Raw genomic sequence first — 27,430 nt, 5'->3', positions numbered from 1 at the left:
AGGAATTAGCTCAGCGGTGTCACAGTTTTTATGCTTGGTAAAAGTATTCTTTCAGGTTGAGACTAGATGATTCCAAAGCACAGCATCTTGCTGGTAAACCATTGCTCTCATTGACAGTGCTCGTCCTTCTTTTCCCAATTTCCCCTCGGGCAGAGAACTCAGTTATTCCTTTGTTCTTTGGATTTTCAGTGTGCTAAGATCATTTTCTCACACTTGTTTCCCCATTTGCCTTCCCTCTATTCTTCAGACCTAGGCCAGGTCCCCTTTTTCTGCAAGCCTTTTCCTAATAAGCCCTTCCCTAATAATATCTTTTGTGCTTCTTTTAGCATTGGGGGGAAACCAGGTCATTTTGCTATTTAAGTGAGCCTTCAGTTAGTTAAAGATTATGTATTTCAAATGTCACCTGTTTTAAATGTCAAAACAGTTTTTTGACCAAAAAAAGTCTCATTACTCTGGGCACAGTTGGAACGGTAAATATTGTGATTAATGCAAAGCATGTAATTCCACTGGTATTTTTCTCCCTCATTTTTTAGGATCATGGCTGCTGTTCCTCAAAATAATCTACAGGAACAACTGGAACGTCATTCGGCGAGAAAGCTTAACGATAAATCGAGTCTTTCAAAACCGAAATCTTCGTAAGTACTTTAGTTTGCTTTCATACAGGCACCAACACTCAAGTGAAAAGAAGCATCTCTTACAACTCTTTCATCGCAGAGATGAGAAAATGAAGCTGAGAGGGTCAATGGTTTTCCCACTTTACAAAATAATAATAAAGCATGTTTTAGCAACGCCAGGTAATGAATTTTTCAGCACCTTTGCACAGTTTCTAGCACATGATATTTGCTCAATAAATATTTATTGAATGAACAACGAATCTTGTAAATATGAGCAAATTGGTGTTTTTTATTTTTTAATTTTTATTTTTGGCAGTGCTGGGTCTTCATTGCTGTGTGGGCTTTTCTCTAGTTACAATGCTCGGGGGCTGCTCTCTAGTTGCAGTGCACGGGCTTCTCATTGTGGTGACTTCTCTTGTTGTGGTTCCTGGGCTCTAGAGTACAGAACCAGTAGTTGTGACAGACAGGCTTAGTTCCTCCCTGGCATGTGGGATCATCCCAGACCAGGGATCGAACCTATGTCTCCTGCATTAGTAGGTGGATTCTTTACCACTAAGCCAGCAGGGAAGACCCAAATCGGTATTTTTAATATCTTAATATAATTTTATGTCCTTTTCAAAAGCCATGTAATAAGAAAACTATAGCTCTTCAGTTCTGTTCTTTCCTTCAAGCTGTATTCCAAAGTCCTTCTAACAATACCTAATGATGTATAGCCCTCATTGTGCCCTTAGCAGGTTCTAGGCACATTCTTTGTACCTGACTTTAAAGTTACCATTGACCTTCGTGTCAGTAAATCCAGCAGATGTCCAGGGCCCTTGCCCCTTTCACTTGTCTTTCAGATTTCAACGTAGCTGAAAGTTTTTAATTCTTTTCCCCATAAAACTTTTATCAGAGTCACAACAAGTAGTCACATTTGTGTCTCTTCTCTTCTTTGCTTCTGCTTTCCCCACCTCTGGAGAGGTTGTTAATTAAGGACTATGAGCCTGAGAGACAAAGTAATGGGAATGGCCTGGATAGTCTCAAAGCTGAGTAATGAGCTCCTGAATTGGAAGGCTCAGAGCATACAAAGCATAATGTAAGTTACCTCACATATTTTAAAGTCAGAGAGGCATATAGATTCTTTGCTCATTTGGGATACAATGAAGGTTAAGTCATTATATAAATTAGTAAAAAAAAAAAAAAAAAAAAATCAGAGTTTTGTATACCTTCTGGGTTTGTTAAAATTAATCCATCTAATTCGGTTTTTCGATTCTTTTTCAGAGGTTTCACTTTTAAAAAGAAAGTGCCTTCAGCCAATGATGTCTCTGTAACAAGTGTGTCAGTGGCAAAAACACCTGTGTTGAGTGATAAAGATGTTAATATCACTGAGGCCTTTTCCTTCAGTGAACCTTTACCCCACACCACCCGTCAGCAGACGGGGATCAATGACTTTAAAAGTGCTCCATCCGGACCACAAACTAAGAGAGTTGGTTCAAAACCACTATTGCCAAGTTTGTCACAGGTTCCTCAGGAAGTTTCATATACAGCCCAGAACACACCGGTTATAAAGCAATCCTGCAATGCTACTTTCAAGAAATTAGAATTTAGTTCCTCATCAGATTCTCTTATTCCCTTCAGTGATTGGGATGATATAGATGACTTCGATACTTCTGGAAATTCTAAAGCATTTGTGACACCGTGCAAAAACCGCTTTGTAAGAGTAAGCACTGCTCAGAAATCAAAAAAGTCTAAGAGGAACTTAGTAAAAGCACAGCTTAATCAAACAAATGCAGGGAAGACTGGTTTGGCTCCCTCCTCCTCTGAGAGCAAGCAGGGACGTTCGGCTGAGAAACAGAAGGGTGACTCAGAGTGGTTAAGTAGTGATGTGATTTGCATTGATGATGACCCCAATTCCGAAGAGCTGATAAATGAAGATACTCAGGAAAATCACTCGTTAAAAACTCATTTGGGAGCGGAAAGAGGTAAAAATTATTATTTCATTTCAGTAGGTTAATTGTATTAGTTTATTCAAAGCTAGACATTGGGAAGAGTAGCAAATATGATTTAGCTTTTGTCCTTAGGATATATAGAGGTGCTTATTGAACCATCTGTTGGCCATGTTCTTGAGGCAGAGCATTCTAAGGAAATGGAAGATTTTATTCTGCTAATACAGTTTTTATATTAGCAAGGATAGCTCTGTGATTTTAAATATGAAGAAATATGTAGAGAATATACTGCTTAATGGAGTAAGTCAGAGAGAGAAAGAAAATTACTGTGATATCACATGTGGAATCTAAAAAATAATAAAAATAAATATACAAAATGGAAGCAGGGACATAGAAAACAAACATGGTTACCGAAGGGGAGAGGGACATGGGGGACAAATTAGGAATATGGAATTAATAGTTACAAACTGCTATACATAAAATAGATAAGCAATAGGGATTTACTGTATAGCACCGGGGGTTATACCCATTATCTGATAATGTCCTGTGATGAAATAAAATCTGCAGAAAACTGAATCCCTTGGCTGTACACCTGAAACTAACCCAATATTGTAAATCAACTAAACTTACATAAAAAGAAGAGAAGGTTCCATAGACGTTCAAATGCCTTCTTGATGGTGTGCTGACTAGTTGGTAGTAGAATTGGGATGTAAAACTAAGCCTTTGTGTTATAATTCTTTTATGATTTGCACTACCTAATATTGATGAATAATACAATATAATCATGCTATTCAAGTATTGCAAATTAAATTCAAATAGCTTTCTGTTTAGGTCTCATAGTTATTAGATGTCTAGAACTTAATAGCTGAGATCAGCCATATGTGGAGGTACCCACTTTATGAAATAATTGTAAATATGAGACTAATATTTTTAAACACCTGAATCCCATCAAGGTTACTGCAGGGTAAGAGGGGACTGAAAAGTGACTGATTATAAGAAAAACTATAGTCTAATCAAATGTGTTACTATTTATGAAGAGAAAATTTGGCCAAAGGTAAACTAGAGAGCAACGATTTGGCACTGTTTTCCCACATAGTTGAGAGAGAGACAATTATTCTGGGAGACTTAAATAACTACGATGCCTTTGGGATAAGGTAGACATAGTTTATCTGTATCAACAATGGTACTTGTGTAACCCTCAGGCTTACTTACTGTACTTTACCCTTATTTAAATGTGAATGAAAAATAGAGAAATGAAAGGACTGATACTAAATATGAGTTTCATAATTTAACTGGAGGCAATCATGAAAATCCTTAAGCAAATCATCAGCCTCAATCCAGCTTTTGTTGGACTTAATCCAGTTGATTCAGTCACCTTCCATGAAGAAACAAGCCAACATTAATGTGTGAAAGGAGAGAACTCATATAGTACAAAGTGCTACTAGCACTTTTATCTTATCCAAAGCACTCACTTTTAAATGCTCACACCCTGTTCTTTCTGGCTCGTTAATATTAAAATAACCTACACTTATCAACTATTTTACCTAATTTTTTAAACTTTTTATTTTGTATTGGGGTATAGCCAGTTAACAGTGTTGTGATGGTTTTAGACGAACAGTGCAGGGCCTCAGCGATACACATACGAGCACCCGCCCCCACCAGCTCCCCCCCGTCCAGCTGCCGCATCCCATTGAGCAGGGCCCCCTGTGCTGGACAGTCGGATCTTGCTGGTTGGGGAGTTTGGGGCGGCATGTACACTGCTATGTTTAAAGCGGATAACCATCAACTCTTTTACTTTAGGTAATTGGGAAAAGAAGAAAAACTCGGAAGAAACAGAATTACATTCAGTTGAGAAATCTTCATGTGTTGAGCTTGACGAAGATGATTATGACATAGATTTTGTCCCACCTTCTCCAGAAGAAGGAATGACTTCTACCTCTTCGTCCTCTTTAAAATGCTCCAGGTAAAATAGTTTTATTAATTAATAAACATTGTTTCTGAGATAGCTGAAATGATTTTAGTTGTGTAATGTCACCTCAAAACTAATTTCATGCTACTGCAGTTTGTTTTGTATTCAAATGAACACATCAAGAAATTCCTGTTTATATACATTTTATTTAATTGTTGGTATTCTAAAACTATATAGGCCCATTATCATTAATTACATGGCACCTCCAAATGGTTTTATGTAGTTGAGCTTGATATGTGGGATGTAGTCCCAAAGATACTGATTTCCTAGACCTGAAATGACCCAAAACTAATACCTTCTTTGCGAAGTGACTTTTACTAAGTAAAGTGTCCTTTCTTCTTCTTTTTAAAATTTTTCTTAATCCAAATATTAATAGAATTGGCCATTGGTATTTGTCATTCACTGAATTTTGATAAATTTGTGACATGATTATGATTAATTGATGGTGCTATGGGAAAATAGAAAATCCACATAGTTCATTAATAGCTTAAAATACTAACAGTCGTTGTTACTGCCATACTGACTCCAGCCTAAATCCACTCAGTTGAGAGGTCTGATATATTCTATGCTGCTAACCGTATTTTGATGAGAAACAAATCCCTCTAGTACATCACATGAAGGAAGGAAGGCAGACAGGAAGGAGGTGTTTGTCTACATAAGCTTGTTTCTCTGGGTTTTTGTTTTAACAGGTGGGTTGAGATGTTTACAGAGGTGGGAGAGGGTGAAGTGTGATTGCTATTTGACAACGAAACAGAAAAACTCCAAAAGTTCCCCTCTTTCATCTCCCCCATAAAAATGCAGACAGAGTTGTGGGGGAAAAACTCAGCAAGAGTTCACATAGCATTATTCAACAGCATTCTTATTTCTCAGGTGAAGGAGTTGAAGCCTAGAGAGGAACGGGATTGTCTTGAGATGGCGTAATTAATGGCAAATGGGCTAAGATACAGTGTAGGGTTATTTCAAGTGTGTATTGCACAGATAACATTGTAGCCACTTTAACAGGATATTGACTGATAGTCTTATAGTCCAACAAACCAAACATTTTTTTAAATTGCCGTATAGTTGATTTACAATATTGTGTTAGTTTCAGTGTACAGCATAGCGATTTCGGGTTTGTATTTTTCTTTTTCTGAGTATACTCCGTTATAGATTGTTACAAGATATTGAACATAATGCTCTGTGCTATACAGTAAATCCTTGTACCTTGTCTATTTTGTATATGAAAGTGAAAGTGTTAGTTGCTCAGTCATGTCCAATCCTTTGCGACCCCATGTACTGTAACTTGCCAGACTCTGTCCATGGAATTTTCCAGGCAAGAATACTGGAGTGGGCAGCCATTCTCTCCTCCAGGGGGTCTCCCCAACCCAGGGATCAAACCGAGGTCTCCTGAACTGCAGGCAGATTCTTCAGCATATGAGCCACCAGAGAAGCCCAGTTTGTGTTTGCATCCCGTCCTCCTGATTTGTTCTCTCTCTTCCCCGTCCACAGTGCTTTATTGCTTCTCTGTATGTGTGTGTGAGTTTTTTACATTGCCATAATCAGCATGTTGCTATCATTTTTCAATCTGCTTTTCTTTTGCTGTTATTTTTAAAACATCTTCCATATTGCTGGATAGTCATTATTTTTATTCCTCTTAATGGCTACATAATTTATTGAGTTGTCATACCACAATTTAGTATATTTTACCTAGATCTTCAACAGTTGGAAAATGGTTCTTTCGAAGGTTGTTTCCAAGATAAAGTCTCTCTATATATTTTCTACTGCAACCTTGTATACATATTTGTATATATTATAAAACTAAAAGAAGATTTTCACAAAAGCTTTATGTGCAGTGCGCACTTACATTTTCTGTTATATTTTATTACATTTTAAAATGCTGGTTGTGACTTTTGAACTTATTTCAGAGACGTAATGGTTAGAAAATATATAACAAAAAGGAAAACATGTTTTTCTATCTCTTGTATTCCTAAACCTCTTTAGCTGGCCCTCAAAATCCTCTCTCTGCAGACCCCAGATTACCTTTACAGTTTATCTCCAGTTATGTTCTTATGGTAACCCTAAGCCCCGTTGCCTAATCACAGTAAACTGACCTTCTCTCTCCTTCATAAGCGTTAGCTTTCTTTGGATTGCCATAGTATCCGCTCTTTAACACTTATTTAATACTAATTTATTTTGTTACTTTTAAAGTATTTTTTATATCCAGCCAGAATGACCATGTTTATGTGTGTTAATGTCAGGGCCAAAAGATGGCAAACTTTGAGGGCCAGCTAGGGCTTCCCAGGTGGATCAGTTGGTAAAGGATTCACCTGCAATGCAGGAGACGAGAGTTCGATCCCTGGACCGAGAAGATCCCTTAGAGAAGGAAACGGCCACCTGCTCCAGTATTTTTGCCTGGGAAATCGCATGGACAGAGGAACCTGGTGGGTTACCGTCCATGGAGTCACAAAAGAGTCTGGACATGACTTAGCAACTAAACCACCACCTAAGAGGTTTTATAATAGAGATACAGAGACATGTTTCTTTTTTCTGTTACATATTGTCTAACCAGTTGTGGAAAATATTAGAGGGAAAAGTATGCCTTTGGTCTAGTCTGTACTCTGATCAGTTTAATGTTTTTTTAATTTGTAGTATGTTGAAGGATCTTGACACTTCTGACAAAAAGGATAGTCTTAACACATCAGAAGACTTGTCAAAACCCAAGGAAATGGCCACACAGCAGCCTCATGGAGAAACCAGCACAAGCTGTGAAGGTACAGAAGTATTTTAGACATAATACATGTTGTAGCTGCTTACTTTTGAAAACAAAGTAAGGTTGTATTCTTAGCCTGTGACTGTATAGTATAAGATGATGAATCTATAGTTTCTTTTGACCTAATAGAGAATCATCCATAATAACCAACCACCAGCATTTGCTCAAATAACTTCGAAACTCAGAAACTTGTTTTCTCACCAGATGACTCTCTAACAAGTAGCGTTTTAGAATAGAGAAGGAATTTTTTTCTCATACTGAACCAAAATTTTGCCTTCCTGTAGCTTTAATCTTTGTGAGATAAATGTGAAGTGCCTAGAGCTAAATATTAGATCTTTTACCTCTTTTTTATAGCTACTGATTTCTAGACCTTTCCTAGTTCTCTGGGTTTGGTGTTCACTTAAAGTTTCATACTTTTTGTTTGCTTGATTTATTTCTAATTCATTTTTAAATTTTCTACTAAATATCTAGTATAAATAATCCAGTAGCACCTAAAGGCTTTGAAAAACTGCTGTGTCTCCTTCTCACTCCTGATTTCTGTTTCCCAAAGGCTTTTTCAGACTAGAAATTTGTTTCCTTCTAGTCTGAATTTTTCCTGGTGTTATTCCTTTTTGTTTTCTTTTTGTTTCCTCTTTTCTCTTTCACTCTCCCTGGAACTTCAGCTATTGGACCATTAGACCTCCGTTAATTAACTTCTCTGTTTTTTTATCTCTCGCCTTTTTTGCTTTCTGAGAGATGTCCTCAGTTTTTAAATTAATTATTGCATGGAATTTTTCATTTTTATCAGATTAATTCCCAACATTGTACTCTATGAGTATTTCTGTAATGTTTTCTATTCTTATTTTGTGGGTACTGTACTTAGAGGGTGTGTGAATGTGTGTTTGCACACATACATGTGTAGTGATCTCTTGGTGTGGTTCCTGTTTCCTCTGAATCTTTGTTTATTTTCGTCTCTGAATTTATTGTTAAAGATCCTCCTGAAATACCTGATGTAGGCACTCTTCTAAGTGCCTTACAATATTAATTAATTTAATCCTCACAATGATCCTTTAAGATAGTTTCTGTTATCCCATTTTACAAATAAGGAAGGCAAGGTACGAGGTACCAGAGAGCTAAATAATTACTCATGGTCATAGAGTTAGACAGCAGCAGAGCTAGGATTTGAAACCAGCAGTCTTGAGGCTCTTGAATTTGCACTGATAGCCACCGCACCATACTGTTCCTGCATCATCAAGTTTCACGGATGAAATGGTTGGCTAAGACGAGAGCAAGGACAGAGTCCTACACAATGTCCTTAGCAGCCTCCCTCTCAGCTGACAGCAGTCTATTCTTCACCACTTCATGTTCATCTTGTTACAAATCTGCCTTCAGACTGTGTTTCTCTCCCTTGTCCCTGGGGATGCAAAAGACTCACTCATTTGACTCCAGAATTTGAAGGTCTGAGGCAGCAAGAGGAAAAAGGTGGGCCATTCGCTCTAGAGCAATGCTGACCTGGTATGCAAGCCTCCCTCTTCCCACTCCTGGCCGGGTGACTGTGCCAAAGTAGTTCAGCTTCTTCGGACCTCAGTTTTTGTTCTTCTGTTAAATGAGAAGAATAGTATCTGCCTTGCCTGGTAGTCAGGATTCAAGGTAAAGTGCCCCTTGCACTGCAGGCCTTCAATAAATGGGGCTTTTGTTATCTGCCAGTCTAGTGATCCTTTCAAAAAGAACTACGTTGAGATGGCTGTTGTATCTTTATGAACTCTTGCGAACTCTGTAATTGTTTCCTCTTTTTCTTAGAGCTCACAAAGCAGCCATTTGATAACATGTTCTAGAATTTTGCCTTGAATTAACTTTAAGAACACCAGCCTGTAGCTTTTGGCATCCCTTTAGAATTTTTTTGAAAATTAGAACAATGTTTGACTGTCTTCACTCTCCCTTCAACCCTCCTATTAACTAGTCGCTTCATGTATTAGTGAGACTTTGTTTTGCAGGTTTCCTTTGTACACTGAGGTGTAATCTGTCTAGACAAAGACACTTGAGCTCCTTTCCAATAACTGTATCTCTGAGCCTGTCTTGGTTTTCATTTCCTTTGGACTGTTGTTTATCCTCCTCTTTCCAATCCAATGCCCATTCTCCTTCCAGAGAAAACAGATGTCTAACAGGAGCCCAGCGAGCGCACTTGTACCACTTCACACATCACGACCCTGTTTACGTCAGTCACGAGTGAAAGTCCTCACTCGCCGGTCGTTCTCACATGGACATGTGGGTCCCATCGTCGGGGTTGTGTCCACACCCCCACGCTCATCTGTCCTCTCTTCCTCTCCTTAGACCCTTCAGCTAGCTGCCCTCTCTCGATAATTTCCTAGCAGCCTCCTCCTCTTCTCTGATTGTCTCTGAGAATACTGTTGCCTCTAGCCACCTAAGCTGTTTACTTCACCTGAACACCTTAGGCCCCAGGGGTCAGTAGGTATGTTTCTTGCTTCCCATTGCTCCCCTAACCCATTTTTTTTCCTTTGCTTCATCTAAAGCCACCCCTCCTCTGACATCTATTTCTTAGTTATACAGCTGAAATGTAAAAGTATGGAGCGGGCTGGCTGGATTCACATGTCCATACAGGTGTTATCAGGAATTTCTCTCTCTCACACCTGCCTCTCACGTCTCCCCATCTCAATCTTCCATTTCCCTCCATCTCTGTTTTCTGCTTTCCCTTATGTTGGCCTTATTTTCACTCTTGTATTTTCCCTCAGGGTGGCAGAGTTGGCCACCTGCAGCCAGTCCAGCTGCAGAGAGAGATCCTCTTTTCCAGTCAGTCAAAAAACTCTAAGATCTAATTCTCATTGAACTGTCTCACGACATGCCCACTGAGGAAGTGGAGGGAGGGAGTGGTCTCCAAAAGGAAAGTGTAAAAGGGCGGTGCTGTTAGGAACCTCTGGTTGGCAGGCAGACGAGAGCAACAAGTGGAGTTCTTACCTGTCCAAACTGTATGACGTACTCTGTGTGGGCATGGTGAGATTTACATATGAAGTTAGTAAAAAAAAAAAAAAAAATCATAAAACTTTTCTATCTTATAGCAACCTTGGTTACCTCATAATAAGAATTAGCAGGAAATGAAACGATAACAGTTTTGAGCTCTCATGATACAGATTAGAGCCAGTCTGATTTCAGATGATTTCAGAGGCAGATAATGGGAGAATATATTATTGTTCAGAATCCTGTTTTTAAACTACTTCAGGTGTTACATGCAGGGCTTTCAAAATTTTAAGTCTTTTTTTGTTGTCGGTGAAAAATATTCACAGCATAATGACTTTTCAGCTAGACAGACAAGCTTACAGCAGCAGCTTGTCCGTGTGATGGACCGAATCTGTACATTAGTTGATGCTGTTCCTGATGATGAGCTGAAAACTTTGGATTGTGGGAATGAGCTGCTCCAGCAGCGGGACATAAGGTATCTTTGACTTCTCTCCTTCTGGATCTGATTGCGTTTCCACCGACACTGTAAGTGTCAAACATACAGGGCATCCAGGCATTCTGCCCCACAAACTGTGTAGCATACTTATCACTGTCTTTTTTTTTTTTTTTTTTTTAATTCTATGGTTGGAATATAGTTGATTTACAATGTTATGTTAGTTTCAGGTATATCAAAAAAACCACTTAGTTATACATGTACATATATCTATTCTTTTTCAGATTCTTTTCCCAAATACGTTATTACAGGGCTTCCCAGGTGGCACTAGTGGTAAAGAACCTGCTTGCCAATGCAGGAGATATAAGAGACATGGGTTCAATCCCTGGATCGGGAAGATCCCCTATAGGAAGAAATGGCAGCCCACCCCAGTACTCTTGCCTGGAAAATCCCGTGGACAGAGGAGCCTACTGGGCTACAGTCCATGAGTTCTCAAAAAGTCAAACATGCCTGAGCAACTGAGCACACACATAGGTTGTTACAGAGTATTGAGTAGAGTTCCCTGTGCTCTACATTCTATCTTAAATTAATTTACTTTTTCAAACTATTCCTTTAGCATTTGTATTCAGATTTTTAAGGTTGGAAATATTTTGCCAGTTTGGCATGAAAACTAAATATAAACTTGTGTGTACCCTACCATTGCCAGCTTGTTTTTTAGTTGCTAAGTAATGTCTGAATCTTTGCAACCCTATGGACTGTAGCCCACCAGGCTCCTCTGTCCATGGGATTCTCCAGGCTAGAATACTGGAGGAGATTACCATTTCCTCCTCCAGGGGATCTTCCCCACCTAGGGATCGCACTTGTATCTCCTGCATTGGCAGGCAGATTCTTTATCACTGAGCTATCAGGAAAGCCCACACCATTGCCAACTACTCATCGTTAATTTGGCATCCTGTGTTCTCTCTTCAGAAGGAAACTCCTAGCTGAAGCAGATTTTGATCCCAGTGATGCCAGTGTTCTTCGCTCCTTGTGGGGATGTAGGCCTGATCCCCTGGAGAGCCCTGTGGAGGACTCTGCCTCTGTTTCCTTACCTTACGCGTTTCCGAAGGGTGATTCCTGTCCTGCAGGGAATGCTGTGAAGGAGTTCACTCTTTCACACCTCCCCTCAAATTCCATGTCCACCCGGGAACGTTTACTGACTCCTCCCCTAGGAAAGACGGGAGTCTCAGCCACCACGAAGGGTCCCTTTGAAAGACCGCTATTCAGTTCCCATTTACAGAAGTCCTTTGTAAGTAGCAACTGGGCTGAAACACCGAGGGCAGAGAAAAGAAATGAAAGCCTTGATTTCCCAGGAAATGTTCTCACAAGCACGGCTGTGAAAGATCAGAATAAATATACCACCTCCATAAATGACTTGGAAAGAGAGCTCCAGGCTGCTTGCGAGATTGACAATTTTGACATAGATGACTTTGACGATGATGATGATGACTGGGAAAATCTGATGCAAAATTTAGCAGCCAGCAAATCTTCCACAGCTGCCTACCCACACATTAAGGAAGGTCGACCAGTTAAATCAGTGTCAGAAAGACCCTCTTCCGCCAAGACAGACTGCCTTCCAGGGGCATCTACCACTCAAAATAAAAACTTCTCAGAGTCAATTCTGAATTACCCTGGTAAGTTTACAATAAATGAAATGCTTATATTTTCTCTGACAACAAAACTGTCCAAAATAGGAATTGTACAAGAGAAACCATAGCAAATCATCATTGCCTGAGAATGGCATTGTTTCTATGCAAATTTCTGCTGATAATATGAATTACAAATCACAATTTCAGGAGCAAGTTGCTCTTTTGTCTGGGTACCAGCTGTAGTTTTATAAAATGTGTAATTATAACCTATTGTAGTAAAGCTCTAAAAGTCATTACAAATGTGCTTTGCCTTTAAATTAACATTTTTTAGTCCCTAAAACAATAAAGCTCATGAGGGCCAAGTTTTTAACAATTTGGGGGATGGATAAAAAGCAAAGCTGAATTTATATGTTAAAAATGTCATTGTGTGTATTTTTAGAATCCTGGATTGATAAGAAATGATGTTTATAAAGCAGTAGAACAGGTTTTATGTCAAAGTACTAAAATTTACGGCAACCTAAGAAACCTAAGAAGTCAGAAATTTCTTAAGTCAGTCAAATTATTTTTTTTGGTCTAGGATCATTTTAATTCACTCAGCAAATATTTCCTGAGTGGCCACCCATGTGCCATGTGTTATGCTCAGGTCCTAGTGATAGATGGATAATGAAGAGTTCCTGCCTGCTTGGAGCTCACAGTTTAGTGAGAGAACTTTTTGGAATAGTGAAATTAGCCACTGTAAAGGTTGCAGAGAGAAGCCAAAATTAATTTTAAAACCTTACATTAACCTTACAAAGTTATCAAAAGGTGGATTTTTTTTTTTAAGTTTATATGTGTAAGGTTTTGTAAAGTGCAGTCCTCCCTATTTTTGCCATTGATGACTTAATCCCACAGAGGTTGTTCTTGCAGCTATGCTGTTGACCTTTAAAATAACCATTAATGGATTTATTTCTGTGTCATGTTTGAGTGTGTCGTGCTTGGTATTCGCAGTTATCTTTGAGACGGTTGAGGGCTGGGGTGAGAGGAACTGCTAGAGCTGGAGTGAGCACCTCTCACACTGTGGGCAGCCGCCCAGAGTTGCGACCGCGAGGGGGCAGAAGAGGGGGCAGAGGCGAGTGACATGACGGAGGGAGATTCATGGGGAGCTAGGATTACTCTGAGCTTTCAGACCCGGTGACTGAGAAAGCCGTGACACCGTGAACAGAAAGAGAAGTCAGGAGGCAGAGGCACATTTGGAGCAGAGCTGAGGAGGGCTATTTTAAGGCTTGCTGAGCTTCAAGTGTTGGGAAGTCATTCAGGCGGAAGTATCTTGCAGACAGTTGGAGGTGCGTGCAGCCCTGGGACTTAGGAGGGCGTCAGTCTAGGCTTGAGAAAGAGATCTGGGCATTCTGTGCACATCAGCGATGTTTAAGGTCAAAGGACTAGGAAAATTCCAAAAAAGAATGTCTACTGAGCCCAGTCCCAAGTGTCAGAGACTCCCAAATTTCAGGGACAGGTGGAGGAAATGGAGCCAGGAAAAGGAAGTTAAAGTGAGTAGAAAACCCAGGACTGTCTTTTTTTTTTTTTTTTTTTTAATATGTATGTATGTATTTGACTGTTGTGGATCTTAGTGCCACATGCAAACTCTTAGTTGAGGCATGTGGGATCTAGTTCCCTGACCAGGGATAGAACCCCGACCCCCTGCATTGGGAGCACAGGGTCTTAGCCACTGGAACACCAGGGAAGTCCCCCCATGATTGTCTTGAAATTCAAAAGAGAAGGAGGAGAGAATATATAGGAGGGGTAGGTGCTGTAAAAAAAAAAATCAAGGAAAGATTTGAACTTGGCCCTTAGGAAGTCTCTGGTGGCCTTGACACTGGGCAGCAAGGAAACCCTGATAAACAGGTAAAGAAGGGTGTGCTATAGCAAACTGTACTCCAGTGATTCTGCAGGGCAATGGGTTAAAATGCTAAAGCTTATTGGTTACAATAACGCCCTGATTTCTCTTAACATTGATTATTTTCTTAGACAAGACGGAGCAGAATGTAGCATCCAGAAATCCGAAACACGAGCGTTTCCAAAGTCTTAATTTTCCTCATACAAAAGAAATGATGAAGATTTTTCATAAGAAATTTGGCCTGCATAATTTTAGAACTAATCAGCTAGAGGCGATCAATGCTGCACTGCTTGGCGAAGACTGTTTTATTTTAATGCCCACTGGTATGTATTTTTAGATATGAATTGGCAGGAATCCATTGGCCGATGTTAAATGAAAGCCCTTTAATAGAAATAAAAAGAACACCTACACCATATTTCTATCATTTAGGGGCCTCTAACCCTCCCATACCACAGTTGGGAAAGTATACTACTTCATATCCTCTGTTCTGGTTGTTGACATGATAACATTTATTGCCCTTTAAGATCCTCACCTCAAAGCTCATTGTGTTGAATTGATCGAGGATTTTCCTTTGGGAATTTTTCTTTTTTTCTAGTCTAAATTAGCCTGGAACAGGAACAAAAAAATTACTGTCAGAGACCACAGCCACTTCTGGCAGTTTATTTGGCACAACCTCGTGTGGCCTGGTGGTTGAAATCATTGGCTCTGGAGTGATGCCCTGAGCTCAAAGCACAGCTCTGCCACTTATTAACAATGTGGCCGTGAGCAAGGCACTTCACCCCCCAAACCCAGGCTCCTCGTTTGTGCAGTGGGAATAATACCAAAGCACCCACTTCACAGAGCGTCATGAGGATTAAGTGAAAAGCCTGGAACATAGTTCTTTCTTGTCTTCAGTTTTGAAGAGATCCAAGACTTCATTGTGCTGTTAAAGTGTATAACAGCTGATGAGTGATTTACAGTCATACAAGTAAGAATATTAAATCAGCCATTAGGATAAGAAGCAGGGGAACATTGTAAATCACCTATGCTTCAATTAAAGAAAAGAAAGCAAGCAGCAATGTGGGAAGTTAGGGTTTCATTACTTAGGTCTAGTCTTCCCTCTGCCTCTTACTCGCCTTTGTTGTGACCTCCAGCAATCAGTTGTCGCCATCGTCATTAAATAGTATTCACTGGGCATCTGAATTTTCTCAAACTGACCTTACATTTTAGATGGTGTTGGTTTGTTTAGTCAGCAGCTTTCCATACTTTATTAACTTGTTGTTCAGTCTGTGTCTTCTGTTTTGACTCCAGTTTGGCACTGCAAAACTAAAACTGGAGAGGGAGGGCCCTGGCATTTGTCTTGTCCAGCAATCTGAGGCACTGGCAATTCAGTGGTAGAATTCTCACCCTCCTCATCCAGCAGTTTTCATTCAAGGCTTTCCAAGACCCTCTAGGGTTTCAAGGGGGCATTTTTCAGGGCGTCCTTCTCAAGTAGACTTTTAAAGTATTTCTGATGCATTCAAGTTTCGTGCCCTGATTCTTGCTTTTGCTATCATGTGTACCTATGTAAGATTGTCCTAAAGATAATTTTTATGCATTTAAGTTGCCCACATACTTTGGCTCATTCAAATATGGCATATTTTGGCACCATGGAGAATATCACTTGGTGTCCTATTAGTTAATTACTTTAAACTTTATTTGTCATTTGCATTGTACATCTTGCCTTCATGCTCTCCACATAGAACTTGATGGATTTTTTTCTGGTCATTCTCTTTAGGAGGTGGTAAAAGCCTGTGTTACCAGCTCCCTGCCTGTGTTTCTCCTGGGGTCACTATTGTCATTTCTCCCTTGAGATCACTTATAGTGGATCAAGTCCAAAAGCTGACTTCCTTGGATGTAAGTTAAAACACTACCAGTTATAATAAAAATACTAAGAATAGCATAACTTAAAAACAGTTATATTTTAGTACTCTGGGTAACCTTTTTTATTAAATAGTTCATGAACTGTAAGACTAAAGCACAGCTGTTATATTAGGTTGTTACATTTAAGTACAAGTCTTTGGAAATTCTGGTACAGATGACTTTCTAGAGTTCAATCTGGTTTTACTATGGAAGAATGCATTTTAATAAGAACCTTTAACCTGTATTGCTGATGTAAATTTGTTTTTTCTAATATGGAAGGATTTTTTTTTTATACTACTGTCAGATTGGCTTAGTTCTCACTCCCTTAATATCTTTTTTTTTTTTTTTTCCTCCCTTAATATCTTAAAATGCACACACATGTGCATGCCCACACACACATGTCCTTTTTCCTCCTGGCTGAGGTTAAGAAAAGTTTATGAGTGCAGTCTTTTAAATCCTACAAACTGTGATCAAACAGAACTCTTCTTGGGGTTATGAACCATCACCCCTCAACAAGACCACTGGTTTGATTTTTCTTCCCAAAGATGTCTCAGTACAGAGATGGTAGCCATTGTTCAGCCATTCATGAGAGTTGTGATCCTTTCAGTGTCGTTGTCCATTAAAACCCAAAAGATGCATTTACCTGAAAAAAAAAATGTGGCCATACATTAGAATTGGAATCTCCTAGATGCTGAGTTCATATTTATCTTCCTTACAAATCTGAAAAGCTAAAAAAGTAAAGAAACAGGGAAAAAGAAAAGGAAATAAACAGTGAGAAGACCATTTGACTTATGGTTAACAAGGATTTTTTAAAAATATGTACTGATTATTATGTTGAGATTCTCTTTCCTTTGACAGGTTTGATATGACTTATTAAATATTTATAAAACCTAAAGATAGATGTAAGCTTGAGTCAGATTAATGTGTAAAATTTAAATTGTTTACTACTTTTATGCTTAGATCCCAGCTACATATCTGACAGGTGATAAGACGGACTCAGAAGCTACAAGTATTTACCTCCAGTTATCAAAAAAAGACCCAATTATAAAACTTCTGTATGTTACTCCAGAGAAGGTTTGTATTTCTATCATTATTTTAAAATATGATATTACCAACTGCCATATGACCCAGCAATCCCACTCCTGGGCATACACACTGAGGAAACCAGATCTGAAAGAGACACGTGCACCCCAATGTTCATCGCAGCACTGTTTATAATAGCCAGGACATGGAAGCAACCTAGATGCCCATCAGCAGATGAATGGATGAGGAAGCTATGGTACATATACACAATGGAATATTACTCAGCCATTAAAAAGAATTCATTTGAATCAGTTCTAATGAGATGGATGAAACTGGAGCCCATTTTACAGAGTGAAGTAAGCCGGAAAGATAAAGACCAATACAGTATACTAACGCATATATATGGAATTTTAAAAGATGGTAACGATAATCCTATATGCAAAACAGAAAGAGACACAGATGTACAAAAAAATAAATAAATAAAATAAAATATGATATTACAGCTATTTTAAAAAAACAAACAAGTTCTCCTTACCGAGTAAGGAAATACTGAGTCTTTCCCTCCTGTGTTTCTCTCCGTTACTTCTCACATAGAATATTATACGCTAGTCATCAAAAGTACGGAGGTCTTTGCTTCCATCAAGTGGTCCTCTGTGACACCAGCTAGGGGTCCTACAGTTTAACTCAAATTTGACACTACCTACCCAGAGATAATGTCAGACCCCACAGGTTAAGGGCTCAGTCCCTCGAGATTACCACCCTGCTCAAGGTGGCAAGCCACAGGTTACCCACAACTTCCGTCTGACTTGGCTGCAAATCAGGTTGCTGTGACCTCCTCCTGCTTGAATTCAGTGACTTGCAAGAGCAGCTCGCAGAACTCAGGGAGACACTTACCTACATTCACCAGTTTACTGAAGGCTGTGGTGAAGACCTTCAGATAAACAGCCAGATGAAGAGATATACGAGGCGAGTCCTGAGCACAGGAGCTTCTGTCCCTGTGGAGTTGCGGTCTGTCAGCCCCCAAGCACGTGGATGTGTTTGCCAACCTAGAACTTCTCTGACGCCCATACTTCTGGAATTTCGTGGAGGCTTCCTCACATAGGCATGATCAATTATAGTCTCCATTTCTACACTGACTCCCTTCTCTGAAGAATGGGAGAAGGACTCAAAATCCTAAGCTTTTTATCCTGGCGTAGTCTTTCTAGTGACCAGTTCCCACCCAGGAGCCCAACCAGAGTTGCCTGAATTGGACCAAAGGTGCTCCCAGTGCTCTTGTTTAGTCGCTAAGTCGTGTCCAACTCTCTGTGACCCCGTGGACTGTAGCCCGCCAGGCTCCTCTGTCCATGGCATTTTCCCAGGCAAGAGTACTGGAGTGGGTTGCCATTTCCTCCCCCAGGGGATCTTCCTGACCCAGGAATCGAACTCTTGTCTCCTGAATTGTAGACGGATTCTTTACCACTGCGCCACCAGGGGAACCCCAGTGCTCTAACCACGTAAGAATTTACAACGGTTTCAGGAACCCTGTTCCAGGAACTGGGGACAGGGACCAGTATATTTTTTCTGTTATCTCATTAAAGCCCACTAAAATACATATGTTTTTAAATTTTTGACATAATTTCTGATGCATTTAGTATAAGAATTCCTCTATAACTTTCATTGAGAAACCCACATGGTAACATTTTATTGTAACTGCTCTATCATTCTTTCTCAGTTTTTCCCTTAAACATTTCAGAGTAAGTTGCAGACATGATATCCTTTCAACCCTAAATACTTCATTGTATTTCCTAAAAACAAGGAATTCTCAGTACAATTAACAAAATTGGAAAATATTAATTGCTACAATACTGCTACTTTATGAAACTTTATTCTAATTTCACTAGTTATCCCAATAATATCCTTTATAGCAAAAGAGAATCCTAGATTATCCATTTTCTTCATGTCTCTTTAAATAATTTCTGTCTTTCATTATCTTGACAGCTGAGTGAAAGCCAGTTGTTTTGTGGACTGTCACACAATTTGATTTTATATTTCCTCTTGATTAGATTTGCATTGTTCATTTTCGGGGAATATCACAGAAGTGGTGATATGTTCTCAGTGCAGCCTATCAGGAGGCATTTGTCAATTCATTCCATTATTGGTATTTTGTTAACTTCGATCACTTGGATGATATGGTGTCTGCCAGATTTCTCCACTGTAAAATTACTTTTTTTGTTGTTAATTATTCATTACAAGAATAAATGTAATTTTTTTTGTAATTGTAGATCTCTTATTGTGGAATATTCTGAAACTGTAAATATCCTATGTCTCATGAGACTTTGACTTGAGTTTTACTGTCCCCACCCGTTGTTATTGTAGTGGGTGCCAAGTGATGATTCTTCTAATTTAATTGGTATTCTCCTGTAAGGACAAGCTTTCCATTTTACCCACATATTTATTTATAGCAATATGAAATTATGAATTCTTAAGTTAATCAGTGGGTTATAATCAGTTACCATTGTGTGTTTTGATGTTTTAATTGTCCTAGGTTTGGCCAGTGGAAAAACTCCATCACACTGGCTTCTGTGTCCTTCCAACATGTCTGTCAAGACGTGGGTGCCCGATATGGTCACTGCTACTGGGATGTCATTGTTTCTAGGCCCAGTTATGGATGGAGCTATGAAATACACGTACATACAGGCTTGTATGTACAAGCCATGTATATATAGGCTTCCCAGGTAGCACAGTGGTAAAGAATCCTCCTGCCAGTGCAGGAGACATGAGACGTAGTTTCAATCCCTGGGTCTCGAAGATCTCCTGGAGGAGGAAATGGCAACCCACTCCAGTATTCTTGCCTGGAAAATCCCATGGACAGAGGAGCCTGGTGGTCTACAGTCCATGGGGTCACAAGTTGGACTCGACTGAGCATGCACACATGTGTGTGTATATTGTACATATGTGTGTATATGATACCCCCAAACAACATGCACACATGTAACACGTCTGTAACCCTGTCACCAGTGTAAACGTGTGTGGCTCCCAGATACACTGAGGCAGAAAAATTGTTTTAGAAGCACTGACCTAATACGTAACTGTTTGCTAAATGTGGGTGAACATTCTAGAGTGTCTCATCTGCTATTTTCTATTACTTTTACTAATTCAGTTCGTAGATTGAAGTCAGAACCATTTTATGTGGTTTTAATGCAACTTAAGTCACAGTGGAACTTAAAGACAACCAGATCCTTACGGTGAAGTGTTTAAATGGTTTCAAATGTCTGACTAACATACTTCCCGTCTAGGTCTGTGCGAGCAACAGGCTGATCTCTACTCTGGAGAATCTATATGAGAGGAGGCTCTTGGCACGTTTCGTCATTGATGAAGCGCACTGTGTGAGTCAGGTAAGCACCGTTCTCTGCGTCTTGACATACCAGTAAATACATACCGCCGACAGTATCTAGATCTTGAGTGCCGAGAGGAAAAAACATTGATTGAATTATTCTGCTATTTCACTGAAGAATAATGTGATTCTTAATATGTGTATTAAGTGTATGCTTTATATAAAGAAGATCCAAGTAGTCTAAAAAGCAGTAGTATTTTTTTTTTTCCCAACTAGTGGGGACATGATTTTCGTCCAGATTACAAAAGAATGAATATTCTTCGCCAGAAGTTCCCTTCTGTTCCAATGATGGCTCTCACTGCCACAGCCAACCCCCGGGTACAGAAGGACATACTCACTCAGCTGAAGATTCTCAGGCCTCAAGTGTAAGTTGTCAAAAGTTATTCATTTTAAAACCTGGGGGCTGTGGTTCCCCAACTGTTGCACAATAGGATCATTTGTGGAGCCTTCAAAAATCCCAGTGCCCAGGGTGCGTGCGTAGTAAGTCACTTTAGTCATCTCCAACTCTTTGCGACCCTGTGGATTGTAGCCTGCCAAGCTCCTCTGTCCATGGGACTCCTCAGGCAAGAATACTGGAGTGGGCAGCCGTTTCCATCTCCAGAGTATATTTCCATCTCCGATGTCAATTACGTCAGGATTTGAGGAGCTGGGAGCCAGTATGTACTGTTGTTGTATTTTAAAAAATTTTTTAAATTCCCAGGTGATTCCAATGTGCATCAGACTTTGGGAACCAAGACCCTGGGGCTTTTATTCAGTCACTGAAATTAAAACTTATCCCAGTACCAATTTTGGAAGTAGGGATAAAGTGCATGCCATACCTGTTAAACCTTAGGATGGTCTCAGTAATAAATTAGCTTTTATTTATCCTATTTTGGCTCCTGTGTATCCTAAAACAGGGGACCCCAGCCCGGGACCGCAGACTGCTACTGGGCTGTGGCCTGTTAGGAACTAACAGGCTGCATAGCAGGAGGTGAACCGTGGGCAAACGAGCAAAGCTTCATCTGTATTTACAGCCACTCCCCATCGTTCCCTTTACCTTCTGGGCTCCACCCCCTGTCAGATCAGCAGCAGCATAATAAATGTAATGCACTTGAATCCTGAAACCATCCCCCACCCCCCAGCTCCTGTGGAAAAATCGTCTTCCAAGAAACCAGTCCCTGGTGCCAGAAAAGTTGGGTGGGGACTGCTGTCGTAGAGTGTATGTGATGAAAGGGACAGACGCTACTGCTCTGTCATTTGCCTCTGAAGTCCCAGCTCTATCCAGGATGTTGAAAATAGCCCAGAAAGTATATGCAGCAGCTTTGTTTTTACTTTGTGTTCATCTCAACAGCGAAGTGCTTCTTCTTGCCACCAAATCCATAACTATTCAATAACAAAAACTTCTATAAGAAAATATCCCCAGTATAGGTTGCACTGAGTTGTTTTGTACCTCTGTATGACTTTGTAAAGACAAGTACATTCCGTGACAGGTTCCATTTACTCAGCAAACCTTTACTTAAACAACTGTTGTCTACCAAGGTTGAAATATTTTTTCCTTCTAATTTATTAGTGGGTGCTTTGAGATTGAGGAATATCTCAGGGAATAATGGCTGCTAATGTATTGGGGTGAATTTTTAAAGCTTGGCTCACTTGGAAATAAAGAAAATAAGCTGACTCTATAAATATTATGATCAGTAAAGACAACAGCAGCATTTTGGTGGATTATGAGAAGAACTCTTTAATTGCCGTATGTGGGGACGGATGTAACGGTGGTATTAGTCACTCAGTCGTGTCCGATTCCTTGCAATTCCATGGACTGTAGCCGGCCAGGCTCCTCTGTCCTTGAAATTTTCCAGGCAAGAATACTGGAGTGGGTAGCATTCCCTTCTCCAGGGGATCTTCCCAACCCAAGGATCGAACCTAGGTCTCCTGCATAGCAGGCAGATTCTTCACCATCTGAGCCAAGAGGGAAGCCCTAGTGTGAAGGGATTTGAGATTAAGATAGCTTCGGAGACCTTTTGCAGATTAAACTGGCATCCATAAGCCCAAGAATTTTAGAGTCTTCAGAATTTTGTGCAGGTAATCACAAAAACTGGAATGCAATATTTTAGTTTCACTTGCAGAGGAGTGTTTATAAAATTTGGGAGAAAAAAGATCATTTCTTCCATAATTGAAGAAATTATTTTATATTTTATATTTATATTTATATTACAACATTTTATATTTATATTACAACATTTTATATTTATATTACAACATTTTATATTTAAGATGTCTTATAAGTCTAGGTTCTAGTGAAGAACCCACATGCTAGAAATTTGCTTCTGCGAGTCTTCCACTGGTTTATAAAATCCTTTTTAAAAAATAGGCAGTGTTTTTAGCATTTTTCCATCAATAGATACCAGATGCAATCTACTGTTCTTTTAAATCAGTAATATTAATTGCCAAATGCCCATAATTAAGAGAAGTGATGCAAATTCAATTCACCTTTTGAATAGCTTTTTGGAAGTATCGAATCTGTCTTTTTTGAGTAAGCATTGCATATATAGGCTCAGAGGCAGACACCTGTAATATGTTCTCCCAAGGATGTGCGGGAGAGATCTTAGAAAAGTCATGGATTGCACATTCCCTGAGTTTAGCGTGTGATGCCCTGTGTATACTTGGCACTCGGTAAGAATGAATAAATGAAACATATGGAAGAATTTTGGTAAATGTGGGTAAAATATGAAAATTTGGGCAGGTCTGTTGACTCCTCTAATATATTTGGTGCTTCTATATTTGGGAGAATTTAAATCCCTGAGTTGAAAGTAAAAGATTTTAACCAACACTTTCTGTTACTTTTTTTTTTTCGGATCTTCTTTTCTGCCTATAGACCCCTTGTTTGGATTAAATTTCCCCACTGCTGTGGTGCCATGGCCCTGGTGAAGACAGGTGCCCCTAGGGTTGAAGCCACGGTCGCTGCTCTTCTCTCCTACTGCCAGTCTATGATAACATTCTTCGTCTTTGGGAAATATGAGGAGGGAAATAAAATTGATGGGCTTTATTCCTTTTCTTCAGGGCCTTATAATATGAACTGAGAAAGAAAAATAAGAGATAAGCATTTATGTAGTTAGTATAACAAAGAATACTGTTTCTCTTTCAATTTCCCCATAGAATTTTACCCTAAGGTAATGTATTTTTATGCATGAAGTCTTATTGCTTACTCTGTCATATTTACCTGAAAGAAAAACATATATAAATTAATTGGTTTTTTAAAATTTCCTATAGTAAAATTTTTTTTTCCACTCTAAAATTTTCTTCCTAACAGAACAAATGAATTATATATAACATTAGTGGTACATGGCTGATCAGAACAGCTTTAAATACATTTTTGAAAATAATTCTTAGGGATAAATTTTGATGGGGAATGTGTAACTTAATGAGCTAGGACTTTTTCTCAGTACATTTATCTATGGATCAATCAAGTCAGTTCATATTTCTTATTTTTAGAGGTATATTTTATAGCATTGAGAAATGTTGCTCATATAAGCATGTAGATAGGAATGGAAAGCATTTTATTCTAGCATTAATGGTCAGTTATTTGAATTCCTTCTGATATATATGCCAAAATTATATAATGATATGTCATCAAAAATTATTTGTAATGATCTCTCAGCCGATATCTCAGTTAAGTCCTCCAAATTTTGTGAAAAGGAAAGAATTCGGAACCATCTGACTGGCAAAATAAGTCAGATCATTAGTTATTCACTTCACTTTTTCTGGGAAATACACCTTTAAAAATATGCTTTACCAAACTTTTCTAATGGCTGTTAGATATCCTTGTTACTCTTTTCATTCAAATGATTCATTTATCCAGGAGTTGGGGAAACCAAAATACTATAAGCTTCAGTACATCTTTTCTAGTATATTTTTGACATATGTTTTTATTCTGTGATATGCTTTTAAATAATAGTTTTGTCAGAACTTTACAGCTGCCAATTAGCTCTTTCAAACAACGAGACATGACAGCAGGAAACCTAATTGGCAAAGCCAGTTTTCATTGCCAAAACAATTGGCCAAATTAAACTTGTTTTCTTACATTAAAAAAAAAAAATTCTGACTTTGTGTTTCAAGTCACATAAACTACTTAGTACACATGCCCATGACGGTGCCTCAGTTCCAAAAGCAACAAGAGCTGAGCACAAATTGATTCCATTTGCTAATATCACTTAGAATGACTAGAGCTTGACACCCTTTACCTGATAATATTTACCATTTCAGTGTCAACACCAGTATTCCCTCGGTGGAAGATAATTTGGGATCCAAAGCTTTTTTAGAAAAAACTTTGAGACACATTTGACACACCACCGAATTCACCCATTTTAAGGCTAGAATTTCTGGTTGGTTGTACTTTCACAGGTTGAGCACCCATCCCCCAAATCTAAGTTTAGAACATTTTTATCACCCCAAAAAGAAACCTAGTGCTCAGTGTCACCACCCATTCTCTCCTTCCTGTTTCTGCCCTGCTTCTTTCACTTAACATGTTTTCAGGGTTCATCTATGTTGTAACATATATCAGAATTTCATTCCTTTAAAAAAAAAAATTATTTATTTAACTGCGCTGGCTCTTAGTTGCAGTATACTGCATCTAGTTCCCCAACCAGGGATCAAGCCCAGGCCCTCTGCATTGGGAGCATGGAGTTTTAGTCAGTAAACCACCTGAAATCCCTTCATTCCTTTTTATGGCTTAACAATCTTTGTTGAATAGGCATTTCACATTTATTTATCCACTTATCAATTGATGTGAACTCTAATTAGAATATCTGTTAATTCCAAACATCCCATTTCCTATAAGCCAAGTAAGATTTGTTATATGTAATGAACTCTTTAAGAGATTTAACTTTTTCATTATAACAAATTGTGTGAATACAGTGGACCCTTGAGCAACATGGGTTTGAACATAGGCATAGTAATCTTCCTATACATGTTTTTGTGTGTACCTGTGTTTTAATTTCTCTTGGGTATATCCCCAGGAGTGGAATTATTGGGTCATATTGTAACTATTTTTAACCTTTTGAGAGCTTTCCAAAGTGGCTGCACCATTTTTCATTCCCACCAGTGATATAGTGGATTCTGATTCCACCAGAATGTGCTTCTGTCTCCCCTTTTTTGACCCAAAACTTTTTTGTTTAATGCATAAAACACTGTTCTGAAATTAAAGTGTAGTGCAAAATGTAGGGGAAATCAGTAAGGCCATTCTTGTGTATAATCATTTCAGCATTCCTATCAGTAGGGAGACTCATGTACCATTCCCAGCTTAAGCCCAAATCATATCAAGTTTTTAAATTATCTACATCATTTGTATTCCTGGGTGATTCTTTTTATGCCTAAATTTTATCAGGACTGCTGTTTGCTATGCTGTGGCAGTGATTATAAATAATGAATTGAGAACAATCAAAATAGTCTATGGGTGTATCAAGTCTCTCATCTACCGTCTTGCTGCAGTCTGCCACACAGTCTTCTGCCATCTCAAGCACTAAAAGATCTCTTAGTGTTTGTACATATACATGATGTCTTAAGAGGGATGGTTTCACAGTATTGTTCAGCAGTCATCTCACAAGACGTTGTGCATAATGCATTTCATGACAATAGGAATGAAAGAAGCCAGTTTCATAAAGTGAGCATCAACTTCTCTCCCGCCACCTTCCTGTCAGTATATCTGAAATCAGATCATCCCAATAAAAGCCAGAATACTTTTTTCCTGATGTTGTACTTTACTCTTAACAGAAATGTGTAAAGCACTGAGAGACAGGAAGCCCTACCTGGGGTCTCTGGTACTGGATTAGAGAAAGTTGCACCTACACCCATACTACATTTCAGTCATTTTGTTTGGAGGTTTTTACATCTGGAACAATGCACATGGTAAAGTTTAGAATGGGTGAAAAGTAAAGTTTGTTTTTCAAAAGTGAGAGACAGTTGTAAAAGGGAAAAAATGGTGCAAGGAGTATCGAGCAGAAAGGGCTTCCCTAGTCGCTCAGCAGTAAAGACTCTGCCTGCCTTGCAGGAGATTTGGGTTCATCCCTGGGTCGGGAAGGTTCCCTGGACAAGGAAATGGTAACCCACTCCAGTATTCTTGCCTGGAGAATCCCATGGACAGAGGAGCGTGGTGGGCTACAGTCCATGGATTCACAAAAAGAGTCAGACACAATTTAGCAACTCAACAACAATGAGCAGAAAGTCCTGATTACCAGCATTCTCAGATCCATCTTTTCTTGTTTGTCTTTAATATTTGTTTATATATTTGACTGTGTCGGTCTTCGTTGTATCATGCAGCATCTTTTGTTGTGGTGTGCTGGGGCTCAGTAGTTGCAGCTCAAGGGCTTAGTTGCCCCACAGCATGTGGGATCTTAGTTCCCCCACCAGGGATTGAACCCATGTCCCCTGCATTGGAAGGCAAATTCTTAACCACTGGACCACCAGGGGGGTCCCTCAGATCCGTCTTTTAGGGGAAAATTCATACATGTGAAAACAGAATCTGGAAATTGATTCCTGGAAGATTATCTTCGCTCACGTACCTTTAGAAAGTCTTTGTGAACTCCTAGGGGTGTACGTACCCCAAATTTAGGCCACTGATTTGGAAGAAGTTGAACTGTGGTTTAGAACTCTGAGAAGAGGTCTAAGGTGGGAGTGGAGTTGGAACTCACAGGTATGATATTTGCATGCTGTTTAAAGCAGTGAGAGTGCAGTCCCTGAAGAGGATAATACAGGGCAAGAAGGAAAGAGCCAAGCGTTTTGGGAGCTGATTCTCCTGTAAGTGGGGAGAAACCCCACGGGTGTGAGAGCTGATAGAGGTTTTGGTAAGGCTAGCAAACAGCAGAGAGTGACCAGAAAAGGTAAGAGAATGAGATCTGACAGAAGACCAGGGCAGGTACCAGACGCAGTTGATTTCTGCCGCCTGCTGCGTGGGCACCTTATCTGCATAGCGGTCCCCTCAGGAACATGCCTACCTCACATGTGAAGCATTCTTTAGTCCTAAAATTAAGTGTTTATCT

The 27,430-nt window shown here is 39.3% G+C and overlaps 1 protein-coding gene across 4 annotated transcripts in view; it reads left to right on the top strand.

Annotated features, from left to right (window-relative positions):
- The window catches only part of BLM (BLM RecQ like helicase), an 86,917-nt gene that overhangs the window by 23,985 nt on the left and 35,502 nt on the right, over positions 1 to 27,430 (top strand). For 3 of the 4 annotated variants that reach the window (XM_061158757.1, XM_061158760.1, XM_061158761.1), the window contains exons 2-12: positions 534 to 635; positions 1,875 to 2,575; positions 4,340 to 4,502; positions 7,137 to 7,258; positions 10,552 to 10,684; positions 11,612 to 12,315; positions 14,275 to 14,466; positions 15,900 to 16,018; positions 16,985 to 17,098; positions 20,323 to 20,421; positions 20,637 to 20,785. In XM_061158757.1, the coding sequence (XP_061014740.1) occupies positions 538 to 635; positions 1,875 to 2,575; positions 4,340 to 4,502; positions 7,137 to 7,258; positions 10,552 to 10,684; positions 11,612 to 12,315; positions 14,275 to 14,466; positions 15,900 to 16,018; positions 16,985 to 17,098; positions 20,323 to 20,421; positions 20,637 to 20,785 (2,594 nt within the window). In that variant the 5' untranslated portion in view covers positions 534 to 537. The remainder of the gene's footprint in view (positions 1 to 533; positions 636 to 1,874; positions 2,576 to 4,339; positions 4,503 to 7,136; positions 7,259 to 10,551; positions 10,685 to 11,611; positions 12,316 to 14,274; positions 14,467 to 15,899; positions 16,019 to 16,984; positions 17,099 to 20,322; positions 20,422 to 20,636; positions 20,786 to 27,430) is intronic. The other variant, XM_061158758.1, reaches the window with a different exon arrangement.

This window comes from Dama dama, chromosome 13, assembly GCF_033118175.1.
Source record: "Dama dama isolate Ldn47 chromosome 13, ASM3311817v1, whole genome shotgun sequence".
Classification (NCBI taxonomy): Eukaryota; Metazoa; Chordata; class Mammalia; order Artiodactyla; family Cervidae; genus Dama; species Dama dama.
Note: the sequence above shows the minus strand (reverse complement) of the source record. Positions and strands in the feature narration are given on the sequence as shown.